The following is a 14976-nucleotide window of genomic DNA, read 5'->3' on the forward strand; positions in this document are numbered from 1 at the left end:
GCAGTCACCTTCACTGGCATTTCTCGTATGACCTCATATATAACGTTCCTGCTCTAGTATATATATCTAAAACCTTCCTGCTCAAGTCAAAACATCAACCAAACAAGAATAATGATCACTGCTTGTTTGCAGACTATAATCTTCTCGCATTTTGTTGTAGTAGTACAGTGCTCATGAGCCAATCCTGCATGGCTACAGGCTACAAGCTTTCAGGACTGCTAGAAAAGTAGTCATTGGACGCACTTCAGCCATTTCCATCTGGCAAAATATTTCAAGCGCACTTCAAGCTTATCTGTTGTACACCGCGGAAGCGCGTAAGTTATAAAGAAATAAAACAAACATACAAAATACTAATATTTACATGGTTTATCTCTCAACATAGGATTACATTCACGAACTAATATGTTATCTTCCATTATCAACAATAATAAATCATCATTGTAAGCTCAAAGCTATACTATTACAATAATAAAGTATAACTTTGAGCTTGTAATATTTATTATTGTTGATAGTGGAAGATGATCATAAAAATATTAGCTTTTTGTATATTTGCTTTATTTTTTTATAGCCTACACGTTTTCGCCGTGTACAACAAATTGGTATCAGAGCTGTGGTTCGAGATGTCAAATATGGCAAGCACAAAATTTGAGGTGGAGCCTTTCGATAAGAAAAATAATTTCAGTTTTTGGCAAAGTATCGTGAAGGATGTCTTTGTACAACAATGATTAATTAAAGCATTGAGCGAAAAGCAACCAGTTACCATGAAAGATGATGATTTGGAGGAACTTCAACAAGGCTGTGAGTATGATTAAATTGACTTTAGCCCCAAATATGAAGATGTGAAGTACAATGTAAACTTCGCCAATTGTTATTTTGTGGAAGAAATTGGAAAGCCCGCATATGTCAAAATCACTCACAAATTATTTGTATTTAAAGAACAAATTGTATCAACTCAGAATGGATGAAGTACTGTTGTGAGGGATCACTTTAATATTTTTAATAAATTAATTATCCACTTGACTAGTATTGATGTAAAGTTTGATAAAGATGATAAAGTACTCTTGCTTTTAATTTCTCTCCCACACAACATTATCTATGAAGTGCATATGCTGATATCAAACCGCAACACGCAACCACATCTTTTCCTTCATGACATGAAACATATTATTTGCATCGGGAAAATATCTGCTTGGATTGACCTATTCTACATTTAACAAGTGGCTTTTTTTATAACATCTAAAAGTTTGAAAAGAAAAAGATTCGAACAACAAACCCAAATCGGATATTCAAAGGACAGTAACAAAACTTCTCACATTCGTGAATAACCAGAGACATAAAAACATCAACATGTTGACATCGAATTAAACCCTTCTCTTGTTTACGCAAAGTTTTACACATTATTTACAAATGTATATTATTTCTCATGCTAATTGACAATGTATCCTACCACAATCCGAGGTCTACCAAACATAAATAAAGCTTCCATTGTTTTTACAGTTTCAAGTAAAAAATGTGGAGAAACTGTAACCCGAGGTGACAGCTGGTTCAACACTTGTACATAACAAAATAAGGAAAAAAAAAAAAGAGGGAGGAAGCAAGAACTGCTGAAATATAACGTTGTTTTTTCTTCTATTTATTTTGCCTTCCTACTGATAGGGTTGAGCTCAAGCCAGCCTCTGATGGATCCAACCGGGTCAAGCTCACGCCACAGATTTTTTAACCCTCTGTACAACAGTTGCCTGTTGATTTTTTTGCACAAAATAAAAATGACGGCATACTGATGAGCTAATAACTTGAAAAGAAGCTCTCAGCTAGCTGGTTCATATCTGCAGACACAGTCATAGATGTTTCCTTTAATCAAATTTTCTGCCAATCTCTGATTCTTCACCATTGCCAGCTGCAAGAGAAAGCACACTAGTTACATTGACAGTCATTTGACACACTCACACTGTAATAGAAGTGTGAGGTGGCTTTCTTGGATACTATTTCTCCCCATGATTTAGAAGGTACAACTAACTCTCCCATAGCCTGCAATGTAGGAAGCCTCGTACACTGGGACACCCTTTTATTCAAGGGTGCAACTAAATCTGTCCAGTGAAAATCAACAAAACTACTTTTGAAATCTAAATCCATTTGGAAGAACCCATTTAAGCATAGTTATTAAACTCGGTCCAAACCAGAGCTTGACCCAACTGAAGGATCGGGTTGATGAGTCACTAGCTCACCAATGGATCAATGATTCAATTAGTAGGTCATTAAAAAATAAATTAAACATATAGTAATTAATATTACATTTATTAATATAATTAAATAAGTTTAATCAACTAAACTTTATTTTTAAAATCAATATTTCAACTTTTATCATGCTATGCTTACATATTTATTAATAATACTTTTAAATTTTATATGAAAATATTAAAAATATTTAAAATTTAAATATTTTTATTCACAAAATTTATAATTAATATATAAAATAAAAATAATTTTTATAAATGAATAACTATCTTCTTAATATTTATGAAATTATTAACTATATATTAAAAATAAAATATAAACATATCATATAGTAAAATTTCTTATATTGCTATAAATAAAAAGATTATAGCTAAATAATATTTTATTCATTGAATAAATATAAATATAAAATTTTAACTATTAAACTATCAATGTCATTGATATTTTTAAAAAATCTTTAACTTGAAAAATTTTAAAATAACCGGCTCATTGGGTCACCAGTTCAACCACCGGATAATCTGAGTTTTCTGGGTCAACTTCTTGTCTAGTTCAATGAGAGAACTGGCTCAGTTCTATGCCTGAGTCACCGGGTTAACCTGCCAGGTCGGTCCAAGTTTTATATACAATGCATTTAAGTGCCATCCCCAATGATTATGAAAAGCAAAGTTAGCTAACACACTCATTTATACCCAGCAAATGAAAAACAGGGGAACTATGTCTGTCATTCAACTTTCACATTGCACAAGAGACCATTCAACTTTGGGAAAAAAAAAAAGAAAACATATAGTATTACCTTCAATGCATCACATTTAAACCGAGCATTGAAGTTGGTGTGGAGAGCTCTGCCCATCCCTTCCAAGATAATCTGAACAACACAATTTTCAAGATGTGAATACAGTTACTGACCTTGCCTTTGTAGTTTTTACTGAAGTTTATGTTTGCAACAGTTTGTTCTCAAACAGAAGGGGATGCTAACCGCAACTAATAAAAGAAAAGATCATATTGAAACAGATAAACATAAGAAGTCAATGCATAACATGGAAAAAGAAAATTGGAGTCAGTATCATACCAAATCAGCATCCTTTGCAGCAGCAGCAAGCTCAGAGCTGACCTGTCTCAAATCTATGCATGGACTCCCACACCCATTCTCGACAACCATCAGGGGAACTGAGGAGGTATTCTCCTTTGAACCATCTAATGTGTTGATCATTGCATCCACGAGCAGGCCTCCTGCTTCAGCAGCTCTGCGAAGAATGTCACAATGCTGTGGACTAGAAGAATCAGTTACATTACTTTGGTTTATTGCATTAGTATCATGAACAATTCTATATAAAATGGCACCACAAGAATTAAGTTTTTTTTTTTTTTTTCAAGTCTGACACAATTTACAAGAAGATTATAGATTCAATCTTGTATGTTCCCCCAACTGCTCCCATAAAATCCATGTTCAGTTTCATGTCCAACCAGAGAAATCCCATTGGAGATTAAGATGAAAAGTACAAAGTCATCATGTGCATGGACCAAGTCATATTGGAGGACATTAAGGTGATTTTAAACAAACATATGGAGATCAAGGTAAAAAGTACCATGCCATCATGCAAATGAACGAACCTTAGCAGCTTCAGCAACAATATCAGGGAGCTCCATAGCAGTTGCATCATTTAATGCTGGAAGGGAGTTGGCTACCAAAACAACCTGCAAATCAAGACATTACCAATAAATTTTATTGCATTGCAATAACTTGAAAAAAGGTCTGGCTCAAATTAAAGTTTGGGCTTAAACTAAATCATTGTAGAATAGACAAAATGGGCAAGAAAATCGTAAGTGAAACCAATCATATAAAAGCCTTTCACCAGCAGTATAGAGATGCAAACTCACCTCAGTTCCACGTCGAATGAGTTCTCGTGCTAAGGGAAGCATCCCTAGAACAATGTCAGCACCTGAGTTATCCACAAAGAGTAAAGCTCTCTTGTGTGGGTGCGGTTTCTTATCTGCAGAACCCAGCATTCTCTCTTTGAAAACATCAAAATCATCCACCTGAATGACAAGTCAGACAATTGATCTATATCAACATATAATGCAGTCAAGGGATTGTCCAGATAAAATATGAACTTTTTTATTCAAGTACCCGCCAAGGTCTTTGCATTTTATTGCGACTCATTCTGTAAATTTCAATAATTGTTCCTTTATGATAGAGATCCACACAGGCACGAGAGCCCCAGTCAAATATGTTTGCAGCTAGAACACCCTCAATTAAGGTAAGCAATCTTGTCTCCTACAAAATAAAGAGGATTTCAGGTGATCAACACAGTTGCAAGGTAAAGTAGCAAAATTATGGTAGAGCAACGGCTCAAAGTGTCTCCTGTTCAGTTTATTGTTGTTTTATATATTAAATTGGTTGCTTCTTATATATTTTATTTTCAAAATGCAAGTTATTAACCGAAATTTTAGAGTTCATAGTGCTATTTTTATTGGTGCTATTGCAACTAATCACTATTCCACATGCGCAAGGAGAAAGGAAGAAGGGTGACATCAAAATTATGCATACCTCTGTCATACTATCAAGCTCCATCAACAAATCAGGCAATACAGCAAGTGATGCCTCATTTTCCCTGTCATTCAATATTGAAAAAATACACGAAGGGACCATAAGAAAATAAGAAGTATGGTGAAGTTTGTGTGCATCTGGTAGAGCTGCAGTAAGTGCACCCTTTTATATGCATAAAAATAACTTTCAGATGGAAAGCTAAGTGCACAAGACAATCACATAATTAGTCAGCTAATAAGCAAGGGAAGCCTGAGTGTCATACATGCCTACCTTGACTTACCATGATTAAAGTTTAAGGAATTTATCAAGCACCATTCAATTGATGGTGCTCGCCCTGCATGCGTCTTTTATGTAGTTTCATGTTTGAAAGGTGTATAATTTTTGGCTCTCAAGACTCACCTTAGAATGCACAGACCATGATCAACTAAAATGTGCAAGTGAAACGCAAATTATCTCACAAAAGAAATCAGACAAAAACTAGATTCATACAGTACTTACAGGATTTTTGTGAAAATATGCAATTACCTCTGTTTTATGCTTCTATAGGCATCAACAAAGTGGAACTCTCTCAGGCACTCTTCTCTTAGTTCCAAAAGATTTGCCAAACCTAACTTCCCATAGGCAGCAGGCTCCTCCATCAACCTATTTTGTTGTTGGAAGTTGACAATAAGAAAAGCAAAATTCAGAAACAATTCAATGGCTATGAAGACATTCAATATAAGTAGCAATGGAACAAATAAAAACAATGACATGCTTAATTTAAACATCTACAAGAACTCAATCCAAACAGCAATGAAAACAATAAAAAGCACTGATGTTTCCAAATTCTTTATGAAGAATTGATGAAGATTTGCAATACACATTTCAGTATCCATGAAGAATCACATATGTAGAATATTTTAAGGATGTACAAGTTATTCATTAGTTAATCATTGCCAAGGTCTATATTGACATGAAATAGTTGTAGAACATGGTGAGATGGGTTCAGCACTTCAACCACACAACAAATGTATCATATTTTATAGAAAAAATCCAACTAATCTTCAAAGTTATGGTCCTCATCTACCCTGTTCTTTAAGAGGTAAGACAGTGTACGAAATGTTCAACACATAACCATATGGTAGGAGTACCTTGCTAAGTGAGCAGAAAAAACACGAGCAAAAGCATCACCCCTTCTTTTGGCATCATCGGTTCCGCCTTCGCTTGCCACTGCCTAACAAATTTTCACATGAAGTTCTTAAAATAACAAAATTGACAGTAGCAGTGATCCAACTTCATATTTTTAATGACTATTGATGTTGTACCTTATCAACAAGATCTGGCAAATGCTCAGATAGCACAGTGAACCAATACCTATTTTAGCATATGAAAATAAAATAAGACACCTTCAATTTACAGATGGTAAAAATAGATACTAACTAGTTTAGTAATATTATCAAAAAATGGAGCAAAGTTCCAGAATCCATAATGTACTCACTCTAACTCATTGTGATCTGAGAGGTCAATAGTGTTTGGCTCGTACCTGTTGGCATGCAAGTCAGCGTAATATTACCAAGTGAGATAGGCATGAAAGATAGATGATTGTTCAGATAAATTACACTATACAATAATATTCAATATTTTTTTTTCTCAGATTCAGGTAATAGCTATTTGGCTAAATTGAGTATCAAAAGAGAGGAGCAAAGACTGCCCAACTTTTCTACATAATGCTTTTTCTTCCCAAAATGTTGGCAGCTACATGTTAATGGGAAACAATTGAATACAATGATCAGGTTCAGAACTACTTTTTACCATTCAGTAGTAACATGAGCAAGTTAGTGGGATTGATGCAGGAAATTATCTAAATGGTGCAATTAAAAAACCAACATGAAGTTTTGCTCACATTTTTGGGTCTGCCAAGAGAGGAAACACCTCCAAAGTGGGCACAAGATGAAGAACACCAACATTTAATGCACTCGCATCAGAACGCAGAGTTCCACCTTTGGATGAAGGAACCTCAAAGCCACCAAGTCCAGTGGTTCCAGGTGGAGCCATAGGTACAGGAGCTGTAATCTCAGTTCCCTTCAGCACAAACTTTTCCATCCATGAAATCTGCATGTAAATCAAAGGTAAATTGCTTATCAGGTCTAATAGGAAAACAGAAACCAAAACAAAAATATCCAAGAAATAATATGGGGATCCAATGCTTAAACCAAGAAGCAATAGAAAAATTTCAGTCATCTAAGGAATTGTCAATAGATTTTAATTTCTAACTTACACGTACTGCAAATTTCGAAAAAAAAAAAAAAAAAAAGATGTTCTGGTCAAGACCTTTGTATGTCAAGACTACACTTACCAATGAAGAGCATCAAAATGGAACTCAGATTCAGGATGAAGAGTGTTCATGCTTATCTTGCTAATACACAAAGACAAAAAGGGAGAATGAAAAGGGCCTCTACATTAGTCATGGGTTACCCATATTAGCTTGTTAAGGGGGCCTACATATAGCAACCTCTTGGGTAATAGAGGTTAAAAAGACAAATAGTTTTCCACAAAGGTAACTAAGTGTGACACTGTTTCCTTTTGTGAAATTTTCAATCACTTAAATCAACTCTAAAGCTTTTATTGGTAAGCATCTATAAATTGGAACCTTTTTTACCTTTAATAGCTATCAATTTGGTTTGAGATATGTCTCCTTTTCCTTGACCAGATAGATGCCTGCAAGTTTTATTAAGAATCTATTCCTTGTTGATATCTAAAATATCTAGAATAAAAAAGAAATGATTCCAAAGAATCAATGTAGTGGAGTTACTTTTGTCAACTTTTATTTGTGCTATACCAGCGGCAACAAATAGTGGGGCCTTCGTATGTCTACCTATCTATTCCATTCAGAAATTTCAGGGGCTAAAGAACCACGATATGCACATTTTACAAAGAATATATGGTTACTATGTATTCACACAGGTTCTTACTTCCATCCCTCAATCAACAACAATATATTTTACCAAATCCATATTCTCTTCACTGCATTCAAGTGTTCACTAATAAAAATCCATTCAGACTCCTTTACCATGTTTTATACTAAAACTTGGTTGAAGTTGACAACTAGCATGGACAGTGCTTATGCCAATAGTCTCCAACTTTTCAACAATTGGACCTTCAGTGATGGGTTTTTATAGCGTAAATTTATTTTTTAAAATGGTATATATATTAGTATTTATATTTAATAATATTATATATTAGAATATTTATATCTTTCAAATATATATTTATATATACTTAGACTCAATTTGGTCACTCACAAATTTTGTAAGAGAAAAAAATATAACCAAACTAATTGATTTGGTTAGCTAATTTTTTGTAGATTAGTTTTCAGTTTTGAATAGGTTTTCAGATTTCAATTTCCTTCCAACCAAGACCCATCAGTTTTCTTATTATATTAAAAATAAAAAATAAAAACCATCGCCTTCCAGGTAGTTGGCAATCAGGTCATATTTTTCCAAACAGCACTTGCCTTCTCATTCAAGTCTCCAAGTGGAGGACCATGAATCTTTCCACCGGTATATGGTGCACCCATTGGAAACCTTTCAACTAACTGATGAACCATTAAATCATCAAGACCATGCTTTTCATAGCTCATAAATGCACCTAAAGCACCCAAAAAGCCTTCATGCCGCAGAAACATCGCTTGCGCATCTCCTTTTGACCTAGGCAATGAATATAAAACTTTAAAAATCTTTAGACAATCACAATGGTAGCCATAAACTGCTCATCCTTCAGGCAATAAAATGGAACGACATAAACTTATTAGCCTTAGCTCAATTAAAAAAAGTTTTAACACTTGAAAAAATATCACTTACCAGAAATGAACAGCAAAGGAGATTGTGTCCATGGTATAAGCATGCCCCCTTATAAAGAAACCTCCAAAGAAGATTCGCTTAAGCCCAAACCTAAGTGCATTCAAATATGAAATCTGCAGAGTGGAACAGCAAATAGAATCACCAGCACATCATACCAATTATATGACTGTTTATCTGGCATGAACAAGCCAGATAATTATTTCAACATAGCACTTAACAATGAATAAACTTAACAATGAATAAATATAACACGATCCCTGATATGGAAAAAAATATTCTATAGAAATCATAAATGGCAGGTCATCTCTAACGAGAACAAAATATTTCCCTGCTAATATAATCATGAGATTGCAAAAAAACTCATTATTTATTGAACATTTGAACACAAGCGTGCTTAAAGTCAGACACAGAGACGGCCAAAGGATGACAGTATGATGTAGTTGAGATTTTACAGAAGTTCCAACAATAACTATCAATTTTAAGCTAAAATAGAAGTTCTTGGTTGGAAGAGAATTTAGTCTTTACACCATGATTCCTGTGAATGCCAACAATTGACAACTTCAATGCTCTAAAATCAAAGGAGAAAAATACAACTTTTTGTTACTTTTATCTAAAATCAGGTTTTCTTTTGAACAATCAAAGGCTGGCCTTCAAAGCACAAACTGATCCATGCATCAAACACTTCATAATTGTTACTTTCATCAAAATGTTAATAGGTTATAGCATCATCAATAAGATGCTGGAAGGAAATACCAAGAATGATTTAGAAGATATACCAATCCAAATACTAGAAAACTAGACATATCACTTTATACACACACAGTCCTTCCTTGTTACTTTTTTTTTAGAGGAGAAATCAACACATGAAAAAAATTCTGTTAAATAAAATCTTTTGGTCAACACACCTGTCCGATGTTATATGAAATCATTCGCAAGAGCGACAGGGAAATATCTTCTGGTCTGTAGTCTTCAAGTTCCTTCTTTTCAGAAATAGCCTTGCCAAAACTGGAAGCAATGGTAGATGCCGAGAGACCAATCTATGATGATTTAGTTAGGAGATGGGCTGTCATAATAATGTATTGAGGAAAAAAAAAAATCTAACACAACTTTAAACTAGAAGTCTTGATGACAATTTACAGTACCAATGTGTCTTGCAGTTACAGTGCCTTTTAATGTCACTTTAATAAAGCATCGAATATTAAAATTGCAATACCTTACTATAATCCATACCACCATAAATATCACCAACAAGCATGTCAATAGTCCTATTATCTCCCCTTTGACTCAACTCTAGCAACTCATCAAAACTGAAATGACCATGAATAAACAGAGACATGAGTAAAACTTCTGAACAGAGAATATATAAGAATGGCATAGATATGATAAGAACCTCTTGCACTTAGTTAACAGCCTTCCCAAGCCCCAATAAGTACCACCACCAACATTTGTCCCGCTAACCCGTTCGAACTTCCCATCTCCATCAACCTACACCAATATGAAAAGGAAATCATACCCTTATGAGTTTTGCCATACTCAAGCTCAAGCACTGAGAAACTAACAAACTGAAAACAAAAGGAAAATGTACCTTGATCATACTAACACCAGATCCAATGTTAACAAGAAGATAAGGGAACAGATCATTATGGTCAATTTGTACAAATTCTTTGTGACCCTCCATGTGTGTGAAAGCTTCATGGCGTATAGCCTACACAAAAATTTAGTTAAGACAGGAACAATGGTTACTGAAGTTAAGAATAACAGATGAACAACAAAGAACTCATCAGATGAGCGTAAGTCCAACGCATGCATGCATGGCTAGCAAATCAAATATAAAAAATCCCAGGATCATGGTAAAAAAATTTAAATCATGCTGTTTGGAAACACATAAGAACATTCTCATTACTGCATTTACACAAAAATGAGAATGACATCATTGTTCCAACTATATGCAGTATTTCTGAAATACACTGCAATCGAGCTTGTCCACAATAGCAAAGAGGAAAACCTGAAGCACAATGCTATTTGAATGATTACCGTGAACAGGATAGTGAGGATAAGAACAAGAACTAAACTGTAACATTTTTGTATCTCTTCATTGAGAATATAATCTAATACCACCAGATAACAAAAACTAAAAACCAAGTTCAAACCAGAATAACCACTAGGTTCAAAAAGATTGGAGAACTGAGAAAAAGAATTTAAACCTTCATCTGCATTATTTATTAGCAATAATTCCAAGTCCCGAAACACACACAACTTAAAAGTAATAGAAATTAAATAAATATCAATTTGGTATCAGGATTCCACCTTCAGCAAAAAATTTGCTCCTGCCACAAGGCAGTCCATCTCATCCTCTTTGTCAAGACTAACCCCAAGCCTTTCTTTAAAAAGGTCTGCAAACTTGTATGCGCCACCACCTGTTGCCTTCTCAAATCAGTTTGTTAATATAAGTATGTGTCAGAACTAGACAAGTGGAATAGACCAGCAAAACAAGATGAACTGTCTTAAATAATGGAAGTATGTCTTAAGTCAAAAAGCAAGGAACTCATAATTTGTAAGTATTGGGGAAATGAAAACTATGTACAGAGGGAATCTGAAGCAAACAACTCATGTACACTACCTCATAGTTAACGCTTTCGAAAGATAACTAAAATTTTCAAAACCATCAGGCCCAACAAGTGCCAGCATAGAGTGCAAAGCACCTTTTGAGAAAAACTTCCAGTTCCAGCAATGGGAAGTGGAGATAACCACATAGACAGTCACTATGTGATCGAGATTTGAGATCCTGGAAAGTAATGCTAGCCTTTTGTAATCCAATCACAGAGGGAATCTGAGTCACTTCTGTGGTCTAGTTTTCTGTCATTTATTTGTCACATCCAGTTATGACTCTCTCAGCACAGGCTACATCTCTTCTTGTTATTCTTATTGTTTTCAGTTCATTTCTGAAACCCTTCTTTTGTTTCCATAATTTGGAGAGGGCCTCTCAAGAGCCAATGATTGTAGTGTACAGGAGAATATACAAAGAGTACAAAATCACAAATACATAACTAGAAGAATAAAATAATGTCATTATGTTCTCTGGTAACAGATTTCCCACATGTTTTGTGGCCAATACAAAGAAATTGCAAAGACTATAATTAACTATATCTTAAGAAAATAGGCTAGGCTTAACTCACCCCAAAAAGCTAGCTCAAGAGGGAGGAATACCTAAGGCCATATAGGGAGCACATTACCCCTATCTCAAACTAATTTGGGATATTAACACACCCTCTCACACTTAGGATCAAACACTGGAACATGAAATGCATGGGAGGCCCAAACATTTGTTTGGGAGGCACTGATACCATTTTAAGAAAATGGGCCAAGCCTAACTCACCTCTAAAAGCTAGCTCAAGGCGGAGAGAATGCCCAAGAACATATAAGGTGCACATTACCCTTATCTCAAATCAATGTCGGATATTAATACTATATCCTAAGGAAAATGAAATTTTTATTTTAGTTTTCCTTTTGTGGTCCTAAATAGATAATACTTTTATACAATATGCATAATTAGCTCCAAAGAGAAAGGTGGTTTAAATGACAAGTAATGCTAAGTATGCCTTATTTATGTTATACAATGACAAAGTTTACCTTAATTACAGCACTGCAATTAGCTGGGGCCTCAGAAAGCCAACCATGTGTGTCAATCCCTATCACAAGAAAATAAACATAATTGTCAAGAGAAAAAGAAAAGGAGGTAATGAGAATGGAGTAGGCAGCTGTAACCAATACATAGTTATCAAACTGATACAAAGTATCAGTAATGACAAAAGAAAATGAGTTAAGATGAAAAGTGAGTGCAAATGTGCATACCACCACGGTGAAGCTGTTTGGAAGAAATAAAGTCTAAACATTCATTGATCTTTCTTGTCTCAAACTTCACGAAATGAAGCCTTCCACCAAGAATGGGGTAACTTCTCCTATTACCATTAGAAATCCCTAATCTCTCCTTAACTGTCTTCTTCCTCTTATCATTTATTGTTCGATCTTCATGTCTTGAAAAATACACCAACTTGATTAGCGATCCTGCCATCAGATAATCTTAACTTTCAACAAGCCATGAGTGGCTATCAGCAACTTTCAGGTTGATATCAATATGTATATTAAAAATTCAACTTCATTAATCATTTTCCTGTTTAAATTAAAATAAAAATAAAGGAAACACAGTTGACACAATAGGCAGGCAGTCTATTAACTATCAAAATTACAATTGCCGACCTAACTCTTGATTTAGAAAGACACAAGCTGAAAGATAAGTAAAGTAAATCATAAAAACTATCCAGATGCTGCACTTATTTCTCATAATCGGGTTAATAGTTCGTAAAATGTATCTTTCAAATTAGAAACTCTGCAAAGAAAGAAGTGGAGGAAAAAAGGAAAGAACATCTCGGCCTGCATAATATCACATCAATTATATCAATCTGAAGTTTGAAATTTACAACTTGTATTATCAAGTCCAGTTAAGTCATCACAAAAATCTTGGTAAGGAAAATTCTCCCTCCCAAATAAAGTTGATTAATACAAGTGACAGTAAACAATTATGAAGAAAAAAGCCATGAGAAGACAGAGTGTTAAATAAAGTAGTAATTGGATGAAAAAGAGACAAAAGGAGGGAAAAGGAGTGGGCATAAGTAGAAGCCCATCAAAATGCAGACTTTATTCCATTTTCTTCCTCCCAAACATCCAAGAACATTATCATTTTTTTTAAAGAAAAACACACACACACACACACACACAAACAATAGACTTATAACCAAAACCCAACGACAGAACAAAAAGGGCAGTCACAAAGCTGAATTATACATTGTACCTCCAATATCAAGTGCCAAATGGGATATGTCATCAGATTGATTAGGCAACAGAATTGTGGGATCCCTTTCTTCAGAATTCCCCTGAATTGCAGCCTTGCTAAGGTCCAGCTGGGGTCTGGAACCGGACCTGTGAATGGAATTACCCATAGGAGCCATTTCTCTGTCACCTTGACCCCCCTCCTCTCTCACTTTGTCTATAACAGCGTCCTTAATCTCAGTCTCTTCCCTTGTTTCTATCATATCGTTAATTCCAAGAACTGGGTCATCTTTTAAACCGGCCATTAATCCAGGAATCTCACTACCTGCTTTCTAATCTACACATGCACACCCCACAACAGTTTTGGGTCAGAGGCTGGGTTGGTCACTTGTCCCACACTATACAAAGACAAATTTTTATTATGTATACTAGCAAATTAGGCACAAAAAAAAGGTGAAGGAGAAACAATAAATTGAATATAAAAAAAATACATAAAAATTAAACCTTGGATATTCTTTACGCCCGTATGATTGGTATTGATTATACCACCTAAATTTAGAGCCTATCTAAAAAGGGGGCAATTCAACACTCAACAACCATAAATAAAAAGGAAAATTTTTGTCAATATGATAAGGCCCACCTGATAAAACAAAACGTTAGAAACCGTTAATGAGATTTAATGCGTCTAGTCCGGCCAAAAGAGAACTGCTCAATTACACTCTGATCAAAACCAAATGTCATTCATAATTAGACCAATGTCACACTAACGAAACCCAATTCTAATTGAAAAAAAGTTGAGCCAAACCCAGATAACAGTCAACAATTTTTTTTTTACAAAAAAAAACCTAGATAGTCAAAACTGAAAAGAACCCATCAAGTAAAATAACAAGTAAAAAAAGAACATATGGTAGAGGTAGACTGGAGAGACCAGTTCAACTACAGAAATTAAGAGACAAAAAAAGCAACTGGAAGAGAAGTGGCGTGAGAAAATGCAGACCTTATTAAAGCAGCTTTTTGTTTGATGAAGATTAGATTGGGTTGTTGATTCGGGTACGAGAACAAAAGAAGGCGAACAAAAAGTACTGTGTTTGTGAACTAAAACAGTTCATAAAGAGCTACATAAATTTTTTTTTTTTTTACCAAATCAAAAACTGTGCAGTGCAGAGGATTGTGATTACTTTTATAGATTTGTCGCTTCCTGGTCTTAATGAGGTTGAGAACGAGTATTACACGCGGAGACAGCATGTGAAATCACGCCAGTCAATGAGAGCCGAGCTACGGCTCTGTGCTCTCATTTTCGCGCCGCCCCTTTTACAAATTGCAAATTAATACAAATTATATATATATGCGCCCTCGTGTTTAATAACAACATTACATTAATTTTAACCTAAATTTTATTATACTCTCTGTCCCATTTCAAACCATGGTTTTAAAAATTATTTTTATTTCACTTTGCTTGTTATTTAAAAAAAAATATATAATATTTATCTCTTTTTATCAATAATATTATGAAAATACTTTAATCAA

At 34.5% G+C, this 14976-nt stretch overlaps 1 protein-coding gene across 6 annotated transcripts; it reads right to left on the reverse strand.

Annotated features, from left to right (window-relative positions):
- Nucleotides 1-1334: 1334 nt before the first annotated feature.
- LOC110657103 (pantothenate kinase 2) lies at nucleotides 1335-14612 on the reverse strand. 6 transcript variants are annotated; one of them, XM_058132525.1, is made up of 24 exons: nucleotides 14447-14604; nucleotides 14090-14169; nucleotides 13472-13786; nucleotides 12475-12687; nucleotides 12253-12311; nucleotides 10930-11046; nucleotides 10208-10327; nucleotides 10013-10107; nucleotides 9836-9929; nucleotides 9528-9659; nucleotides 8623-8735; nucleotides 8277-8469; nucleotides 6666-6874; nucleotides 6261-6305; nucleotides 6088-6136; nucleotides 5914-5996; nucleotides 5309-5425; nucleotides 4784-4847; nucleotides 4364-4510; nucleotides 4114-4272; nucleotides 3847-3930; nucleotides 3305-3499; nucleotides 3029-3100; nucleotides 1335-1897 (listed from the first exon to the last, which is right to left on the reverse strand). In XM_058132525.1, exons 3-24 carry the CDS (start codon nucleotides 13752-13754, stop codon nucleotides 1808-1810), a joined length of 2733 nt encoding a protein of 910 aa, XP_057988508.1. In that variant the 5' UTR covers nucleotides 13755-13786; nucleotides 14090-14169; nucleotides 14447-14604; the 3' UTR covers nucleotides 1335-1807. The 6 variants fall into 6 exon arrangements, with proteins under 6 accessions (XP_057988508.1, XP_057988507.1, XP_021669866.1 ...); XM_058132524.1 differs by lacking the exon at nucleotides 14090-14169 and having other exon boundaries at nucleotides 14447-14611; XM_021814174.2 differs by lacking the exon at nucleotides 14090-14169 and having other exon boundaries at nucleotides 13472-13847; nucleotides 14447-14603.
- Nucleotides 14613-14976: the final 364 nt, after the last annotated feature.

Source organism: Hevea brasiliensis, chromosome 13 (assembly GCF_030052815.1).
Source record: "Hevea brasiliensis isolate MT/VB/25A 57/8 chromosome 13, ASM3005281v1, whole genome shotgun sequence".
In the NCBI taxonomy this organism is placed as follows: domain Eukaryota; kingdom Viridiplantae; phylum Streptophyta; class Magnoliopsida; order Malpighiales; family Euphorbiaceae; genus Hevea; species Hevea brasiliensis.